The 9612-nt window shown below is 45.5% G+C and overlaps 1 protein-coding gene across 1 annotated transcript in view; it reads right to left on the bottom strand.

Moving 5' to 3' along the window:
- Nucleotides 1-700: 700 nt before the first annotated feature.
- Nucleotides 701-9612, bottom strand: part of LOC142903621 (cilia- and flagella-associated protein 47-like) — a 45192-nt gene continuing 36280 nt past the window's right edge. The window contains exons 60-65 of the mRNA XM_076049372.1: nucleotides 8733-8859; nucleotides 7501-7685; nucleotides 6364-6538; nucleotides 2256-2417; nucleotides 1947-2112; nucleotides 701-1068 (exon numbers count right to left, since the gene is read on the bottom strand). Of these exons, the coding sequence (XP_075905487.1) occupies nucleotides 880-1068; nucleotides 1947-2112; nucleotides 2256-2417; nucleotides 6364-6538; nucleotides 7501-7685; nucleotides 8733-8859 (1004 nt within the window). The 3' untranslated portion in view covers nucleotides 701-879. The remainder of the gene's footprint in view (nucleotides 1069-1946; nucleotides 2113-2255; nucleotides 2418-6363; nucleotides 6539-7500; nucleotides 7686-8732; nucleotides 8860-9612) is intronic.

Raw genomic sequence — 9612 nt, 5'->3', positions numbered from 1 at the left:
TTAGCATGCATTAGGCTAGGGCGCTACACCTCTTGAGGCTTTTATATGCGGTCTGATTTATTAAGTGGACGGCGTCTCGCGTTTCCGTGAGGCGGCTCTACGTTTCAAGGTCCTTCTGGTTAGAGCAATAAAAGGCGAGCGGCGGGATTATCACTGGACCGGTGGCTTTCGGGATGTGGGGGGGTTGGGGGAGGGGGGTGTTGTAATTTATGGATGGATCTCTTCGCTCGGCGCCGTCTAACGGATGATCACGGGCGGAGGGATAAGGCGAAGCTGGTATCGTTTAGTTTAAAGTGGAACGCGGCGGTGAGGCGGGGGGGCACAGTGTCCATCAGCGGCGTTTATTGCTTACCGCGCGTTCAGAAAAACCTGCTGAACGTGTGAAACTTTGGCCGCTTCTCCTCTCCTCTCTCCGGCTAACGCCATTACCCTTAATGGGTATTACATATTAAATCCGCTCCATCACCAAGAAGAGGGACGAGGCCACGCCGGCCTGCGACTTGGAACAGAGTGTGAGCGTAAACCTGCGCGTGTCGGGTGTAGCACTTGTCACGCTGACGAACGACGGCCGAGTGTGATTGTAAAACCCTGAAGTGGTGTCTCTCTCTCTCTCTCTCTCTCTCTCTCTCTCCCTCTCTCTCTCTCTCTCTCTCACACATGTTGATTAGAAGGCAAAGAATGGAAATGAAAGCAAATGTTTTCACCACGGCTGCGACGGCCTCCAGATAACCCAAAGCCAAACTTTGCACACAAACTTTGCACAATTTCGCTCGTATCGTATCCGTTTTGGGTCAATTGTTCTTTTCAAATCTGACGTTCATTCAATTTCAGGGCGTCGTGTATTCAAAGCCGTCCCTCGCCGTATCGTCTGCTTTTTTTTCAGGGCTCCTTTCTCCTCCGCTGGACTCGCAAGGGGGAGGAGTTGGCCAGGACGGGAAGCCGGATGTTCCGAGCCACAAAGTTTTTCCTTTCGCCGGCGGACGGAGGCCGAACTGGGGAGGCGACTTTGGCGTACTGGCCACGGGGGGTTTTCCCCCTCACCTCGTACATCCACCGCATGTCTGCCGCCTGCAACGAGAATCCCACAAATCAAGCTTGTTGCTGCGAGATGATCAGGCCTTCTACTCTGTCCAGTCGTCCAATATTGGAACCCGTAGCTAAAAGACAGGGGTGGATCTACAGGGAGGCCAAGGAGGATGTAGAGCCTTGCAGTCAGTTTGGGCATGCCATATATAGTACAATAAATGCTACCAGTATTGGAAGAAAAACGCTTAAATGTCCAGTGTGTAAAATTTTTAAGGAAGCCTGATATTTAAGGACGCTTGCTTGACAGCGCGTTTAGGGCACTGCCAGCACAAGAAGGCCACTAACTAGGAGCAAGACCCTTGCTCTATGTATATTCTTATATACAGTATATATGAGAAACATTCTAAGGGTAGGAAAACCAAATTACTTTTATTGTGCTGCAAGTATAAACTGTTATTGACGTATTTATGGGCAGTACGTTACACTTTTACCAATATAAAAATCACTAATCAAGCCAAATTTTCCACACTGGAAATTTACAGTATTGCAAACTGGGCACGCAAATGGTTTAAATTTTTTTGAGAACCTGTAAATTTGATGGGAGGAGTTGACGCGCTTGTTGTCCATGGCGCCCTTCATGATGGGCAAAGGCCACTGTAGTTCACTGGCAAACTCGAGCGAATAAGTGCTCTGCAATTCAAATTCTGACCACTAGAAGCCACAATTTTACACAGAGCCCCAACAAATTTAAGATGTAGGTGGAAAACTACCATCTGATTGAGCTTGTAGTTGCTGTCAGAGGTTGTGATGAGGCGTGATGATGATGCTTTGAACGCGCCAATGATGCAAATTCTCTCTTTTCACGCCAACTAACTGATCAACATGAAACAAAGAAACAAGGAGAAAACGTATTGGGGTACCTGGATTAGTAGTCTGGCTTTTTTCTGGCCGTGTGTGGTGGGCGTGAAGGACACAGTGAGGAGCAAACCGGCGGAACCAGCCCGAGGCAACGTCCCGGAGGTTGGGCACACCGTGAACTCACCAGCGCCCCCTGGCAGGAACGCTGCTGTGAACGGCTCAGCTTTCCTGGAAACAACATTTCAAGTTTACCACACAAAGATCACATGTAGAAAAGAGGATTTCGTTGCCAGTTTCTCTAGTCTTTTCTGGAGACATCCTGAGACATTTTAGCACAGGCAGCGAGCACGAAACCGCCCGCCTGCGCCCACCTGGTGGTGCTGGTGAGCCGGAAGCCCACGGCGGCTGTTTCTCCCAACCTCGCGGCGTCGACGTCGATGACGTCATCCACCTGAGGCTCGCTGCCGACGAGGGTGAGCGGGAACTCCCACTTTCCACCCGAGACGCCCTGGACCACGATGACGACCGGCAGCCTAGACGGGAGGGCAAGAAAAAAAAACGTGCAGTCCAGTTGGTGGAAGGTATATTTTAGGACGTAGGGGGAAAGTTTCTTTCCCATTTATTTATTTATTTATTTATTCAATCTTTATTTACTCAGGCAAGCAATTAAGAGCAGATTCTTGTAACAAAATGCAGCCTGAGGGTGTAACAAACCGTGCAGTAACACGTTACCAAATACCAGATAAAGAAACTGCTGTGTGGAATTTCCTAACAGGCGTTTTACACGACCACGTGCGGCCTAGCCCACTCCTGACCATCGTCACAAGGGGTGTCAGGGATGAAGAAGCTAAAAGTATAAATGAGGTTATCCATTTTCACAACATTTGATAAACAAGTGCAACGCGTAATGTAACGGACAACTTGGAAAACAAGTTTCCTTTAGTGAGACCAAAGTGCATTTGGCAAAATTTCTATCTAGGACGTTCGTCGTCGGAGTGGAAGCCATCCACCCATTTGATTGATTGGGGAAATTGTCATTTGAGCGTGGCTCTTCGTCTTTAAAGAAATAAATAACTACACAAAAAGCAATCGCGGAACTCCGACAGGCTCCTCAATATTCCTCCCATTCCGGATATTCATGCTCGGTACCCCCCCCGTCCCTCCCCCCTCTCCTGTACTCGTCCCGCCGACCCCACGGCAGAGCCATTACGTGTAGATAATGGAGGAGCCTATTAGCGGCGCCCCGCCCCGCCATCATTTCCTGGTGGAGGAGTCGTTAGCTCCGGGAGCTATTGATCCTGCCGGGGCTACGCCTCATTAATGGACTCCGCTGATGAAGACGGGGGGGCTGATGAATGTGAAGCGCCTCGCGCTCAGCGGGGGCGCCGGCTTACAGAGGTGGGGGGGGTAGTGGGGGGGGGGGGGGGAGATTGTTGAAATGTGACTTTAATGGCGAGATTGGGTCAGCGGATCGGGATGGCATTTCTCTGCCAAAATGTTTCTGAACAACTGCAGATTTGATTTCTTGCTTCTAATTCACTCGATTCTACTTCTAGTTTTTTTGACATTTTTCGTATTTCATCAGTTGAGCTATTTTGGTTAGCACTCTTCTTGTTGATTTAAGTGTATTTCGAATAAAAGCCACTGATTCTAGCAGTGGAGACAGGAGCCGTCGCTGTCATAGATCATATTCGATTAATCGATCGATCGTATTCTCCAATTGGATTCCATTAAATGATTGTTTGAATTAAAAAAATGGTTTACAGTCTGTGGTCCACGTTTTGGAAGACAATCATACTGAGAGAGATGGGAAACTGACATCAGGTATTTACAACTAAAGCTTGGAGCTGTTGATAATTTTTGTCACAGAACGTCAATGTCACCTTCGTTTACAATTTAGGCAGTAAATAAATCACAAAAATGCAAAAAATACAACTTGACCTTCATCCCACAAATGAATAAAAAGCAAAAAAAAAAATACTGATCCTGGCGCCGTGTCCCTCACAAAGCAGCAGAATTTGGGAAAGAAAAAAATATTTTCATGAATTCCAGTCGATTCATCGCTTCAGCTCTGTTGGACACCGTTTTAAAGAAGTTGAGTTCAGCTAAAGTCGCTACACATCTAAAAAAAATTCTTGTTTATTTTTAGGAGAGCTGGTTGCAACTTCCTCTGCAGTTCCTGAACCTCCTTCACCCTCCCTCCCCCCGTCCTCCATCTTTTTTTTTTTCTTTTTTTTTTTTTCTTAGGGGAGGAAGGGGGGGCTCTGTTAAATTGGCATAAATAATGGAGCCAAAGTTAATTTACTGCCTCCGGGGCTGTGACCTAACATACCAATTACCGTTAAAGTAGCTAATGAGCTGGCCCCTCTTCCCCCTTTATCACCGGGAGAGCAGCGGCAAACCTTTAGCCGGCGGAGAGGAAGAGAAACGCACACACGCGGAATAAAAAAAACAAAAAACAAAAAAAACGCTACGACTCAGCACAGGCAGACAAGAGTGAGCGGCGGGAGGCCGGGGGGGTGGGGGGGGTTAGTGTGTTAGTGCGGAGGGGAGGCGGGGTGAGACGGATGAATGCGGCCTTGGTTGGCAAGAGGCTTTAATGCGGGTGTGTTACTGTGTGCGTTCAGGGAGAGGGAGCGGATTGTGCGAGTGCCCTCTTGTCCGCTTTGGCGACTCATTAGCATCTCTTCGCCTCCTTCGCGACAGCTACGGTATTTGTTTACCCCCCGCCACGCCACGCCAACACACACACACACACCAACTCCCCAGCCTTCCTTTCTTTCTTTCTTTTTTTTTTTTTCCTTTTTTAACCTTTGAGGCGTTCGTCTTTTCTCGCAACTTTGCATAATCTGGCGCTGTGCATTCGGGGTGTGTGCTCCCTTTTCCTTGGCGGGCGTTTTCATCAGCGGCCAATGTGAGTCGGTAACGTACGAGCACCTTCTCGCCGTTAAAAGAAATAAAAGAGAAAAAAGAAGAAAAAGCATGAGTGTGCGTCTGTGGATGGAGCCTTTTCAAAGAGCAGCCTGGAGAGTTTTCTTGTGCGTCTGTTTGGTAAAACAACAACGAGGCTGGATTGAACTCAAACGACTGTGGCACACGCGAGAGTTCTGTGATTCTACTTCCCCTGCACACGCCATTTGTGTATTAAAAGGGCAACGTGCCTCACTGTCAGCTAGGAGGCAATGAAAATTGTTACGTGAAGCTGCAGTGGTGTTATTTGATCTGCGGTCGAGCGTCACATCACACGCCCTCTCTGGCTTTTGATATGGAGCCTGTTATATCCTCTTATTTACTGAGCCTCCTCTTCCCGCCCATTGGTGTAGTATAGTTGTCCCACCACCGCTATAATTAGCGAGAAGTAACCGCTCCTATGCTGGGCAAATGCATCGCAGCTTCAGAAAACACAGAGTCGCCCCCTGTTACCAGGACTGTGAAGATGTCGTGTGTCCAAGGGGACCACGATCAGTGACGGACCTACAGCCAACACAGAATTCTGCTAAAATTATTGAAGAGCTTTAGTTTTGGTTTAACTGGCTTTGAATGACCAGAATTAAAGAAAAGGCCTTGGAGGCAGGTCTGTGACTGATAATGGTCCCCTTGGAAACACAACATGGGAACAGAAGGTGACCCTCCACATTTAGGGATTTTTATCTGTATTTATGTATGTATGTATGTATGTATGTATGTATGTATGTATGTATCTGTGTATGTATGTATGTATGTATCTGTGTATGTATTTATGTATGTATGTATGTATGTATCTGTGTATGTATTTATGTATGTATGTATGTATGTATGTATGTATCTGTGTATGTATTTATGTATGTATGTATGTATCTGTGTATGTATTTATGTATGTATGTACATATGTAGGTATGAACTGTATGTATACAAACACACACACATATATATACACACATATATATGTGTATGTATATATATATACATATATGTGTGTGTATATATGTGTGTATATATATATATATATATATATATATATATATATATATACATATGTATATATATACACACATATATACACACACATATATATGTGTATGTATGTATATATATATATATATATATATATATATATATAGCTCCAGCTCCAAACTCATCCACTTGACATTAACACGGTAGCGGCATCGTATATAAAGTATGTTGTTGTCTAGTGACTGTTGTTAGTTTGGTGTTTTTAGAGCAGCAACATCAGAGATTCCCAATTTGGGATCAATTAAGAAGAAAGCTATCTATCAATCTATCTATCTATCTATCTATCTATCTATCTACCCATAGTTTAAGCATCATCATCATCTTCCTCGCTCTTGCAGTGGATGTTGGTTGCTTCCCGTACGTGAGAAGCATGAGGAGGCGGGGCTCTGAAGCCCATTCCAATCGGTTTACATGTCGTGCTCAGCTGTAAAAGACGATGTCTCCAGCCGCCCGGTGCACTGAATTGTGCTTGAGTGATGTCGTCACCTGCACGGCGCCAGGGGAGCGTAGACCAAAGTCAGGCCGAGCATCACGACGCCAGTCTCGGGGTCCCTGCTGGCCTCCCTGACGGAGGCTGAGAGGCTGCTCACCACTTCCAAAGGCTTGGCTGGCTCGCCCAGGCGGACGCTGCAGGCAAAGTCTTCGCTGGCCGTCTGGGAAGCTGTCGAGAAGACAGTGAGACATATATGCTATTATTTAATTATGATATTATTACTCTATAAATGTTGTGACATCCATATTTGAAGGTTAAGCGTGTAATTGTAATTTGGATAATTGTCAATAATAATGTGCGTAATAGGAAATCTTGAGAAGAAACAGTGACATCAAGTGGTTACATTTCTGATTGCAGCGCTCTTTCACTCTCCCCTCCCTCTCCTGAGCTTGCCAGTCAACTACGGTGGCCTGCGCACACAAACCTGGACACCTCGTCCACCTTCTTCGTTGGTTTATTCGCCCTAAATACAAAACGGCGGCCTGGATTGTCCACACCAGGCTCCCTTAGAAACATGTCGGTGCAAGATGGCAGCTAACAGGGAGCAAGGCCCTTGATCTATGGATATTTCTATACATATAAACTGTTCAATGGATAGGAAAACCAAATGACTTCTATTGTTCTGTGATTATACACGTTGATTAATGTATTTATGGGCAGTACATTAAGCTTTTACCAGTATAAAATTTCTAAATCTCACACACTGGACCTTTAAGCCATCCTGCCGATCGACCCAAATGTTTCTGTCATTTCCTCTTGATGCACTTTCTTCACAGACAAAAACACCTCCCACCTGATGAAGACAGACAGGCCCTGCAGTCGCGTCTTCACCCGACCAAATCTTAGCGACACGCTGCTCTGATTACCGAGATGCTAACGTGCCGACGCCATGGTCAATCAATAGCACGCTGAATCAGGCTGAATCAGCTACTGAATCAGCCACGTGCGCGGATCTCACGCCTGCGTTTCCGACATCATCATCATCATCATTATCATCATCATTACAGTGACGAGGCTGCCATTTGAATAAATGATTTAATGAGCGTCTGAATTGTCGATGCTGATGCTGCTGGATCACTTGAAGCATTAAAGGACATTAAAAAAAGAGAAGAAAAAAAAGATGAACGCACCGTCGCGTCCACTCAGGTCTCGGTTTCCTGGCAGACATCCAGTGAGCAGCAGGTCGATTTTCTTCTCCAGCTGGGAACCTGCCTCGCACTGGACCACACCGAGAGTCGAATCCCCTGGAGGCGCTGCGCGGGGAATCCCAATGAAGGGATAAACCCACCCAACTGTCCACGTTTCCTCCTTCGCCCTGAAATACAAGGATTTTTTTGTTTGTTTAGTTTTCTTTTTTTTTTCAAACCTGTTGGATATAAGGAGAGACTACTGAACTGCAAATGCAAGATACAAGTTACATTTGTAAATAAGCCATATGACTTAAAGGGATATTTCACCTTTGAACTACTTTTTTGTTATTTAAAAACTTCACGTGAGAGGCACCATTAAAGGGCCAGTGTGTAAAATTTGGCTTGATTTATGATTTTGACATTGCTCAGAGCTTAACATACTGTCCATAAATTCAACCTTGTTAGCATTGTTGAAACCGTCCCGTGACTGAAAGGTGAATGAGATGGCGATGAAGTAACATTTGGAAAAATGACAGCGCCCACAGGTATTAGATGAAATACTGAGGAAAGCTATTTGAAAACTGTCAGCAACATTCACATGAGCCTAAGTGGACACAAAAAAATAGTTTGAAAGTGAAATATAATATATAATGCTGTGGAAATCAAGTGTCGGAGAACCTACGACATTACCATTATTTCACCAGACTGGCTCTCAAGCGACTGACAGATTAAAAGTGATTTTAATGTCAAGTTTTAAGTGTATCTGGATGGCGAAGGCACTTTTTAAACTTTCCTTTTTTTTTCACTAATAGCTAAATGCGGAGGAGAGCAATTTGAAAACTGTCGGCACTATTCACATGAGCCCAAGTAGACGCAAAAAAATAGTTTGGAAGTAAAATGTAATATAAAATGTTGTGGAAGTCTGAGAACCTACGACATTACAAGAGAGTGTGCAAGAAAGTAGATGATGGACAACCTGTCCTCAGCGGCTACTCTCCTCTGCTAGCCTGAAGACAGGGAGATAACAACGTGCAAAGGTACATTCTGGATGAATTATTGCTTCCGCACAGTGTTGTCACAGCACGTCTGGCACGATCGCGGCAAACGTTAAATATTTATTTCTCCTCTTATTTGCAGGGAACCAACCGCGGTGTAAAAGGTAGCAAAAACTAACGCGCCAAACGGGATATAAATAGGGCCTGTCAGACAGATAATGAGACACGTGAACGTACCTCATGCCGTTGCCAGGGGTACCGAGGGGCCTCATGCTGATGCAGACCCAGGCCCGTTTCAGCTCCTTGGAGTTGGGCGCAAACAGCACGGGGACGTCCACGCTGGACCCTTCAGTCATCTGTAATCCTACAGCCAAGGTGGGGAACAGTCATAGGCACGTTGGGCAGGTCACCCACACATGCGCACGCACACACATACTACACATACTACACACTAAAGTGGACCTATATACTGACTTCTCCGTCGAAACTGGATACTGGATATTTTTTCAGTGGCTATTGGAGGTACTCCAGCTCAAAAAATCCGATGGGGCACATAAAGCATCAGAAAGTAGATAAAGAAATGAAAATAGAAATGAATGCCTGTGAAACGGTTACCAGGCCGCCACCGGCCTGAAACGCAGTTCATGAGTCACAAGTTCAAATATTTCTATTGTATATTTAATTTTATTTTTAAGTCGTGTTCGTTAATCTTTCTAAAGATTTTCTAAAGGCAAGAAAATCCAAAAAATATTTTGCAATCTATGGGAATCATGCTTTTTGGGGCTCCATGGGAAGATTTTTCTGCAATACCACAGGTGGCCACGGGGAAAAAATCGGCATGCCAGCAGGGACAGAGCGGAGGTACCGTCTGCAGCTCTTACTATACATCCACGCTTGTTTTGTGAGGCCTGCATAGCTCAAGCCAGGAGTTCTTCTGACCAAACTACAGTTACTTACTTATTGTTGGCCGTAGCCCAGCAAAATCAATGTATTCAATTCAAATGGCCATGAAATGTGAGTCCTTTTCACTCCTGAGGAAAACATCTGCTGCTTCCACGTCCACACGCTCGCCGCAACAAAGACTGGGCCTCAAAATCAAAACATTAAAGGGCTGAAG

Source organism: Nelusetta ayraudi, unplaced genomic scaffold, assembly GCF_046127955.1.
Source record: "Nelusetta ayraudi isolate G7.1 ecotype Tasmania unplaced genomic scaffold, CSIRO-AGI_Nayr_v1 ptg000114l, whole genome shotgun sequence".
Lineage (NCBI taxonomy): Eukaryota > Metazoa > Chordata > Actinopteri > Tetraodontiformes > Monacanthidae > Nelusetta > Nelusetta ayraudi.
This window is presented reverse-complemented; position numbering and strand designations above follow the sequence as displayed.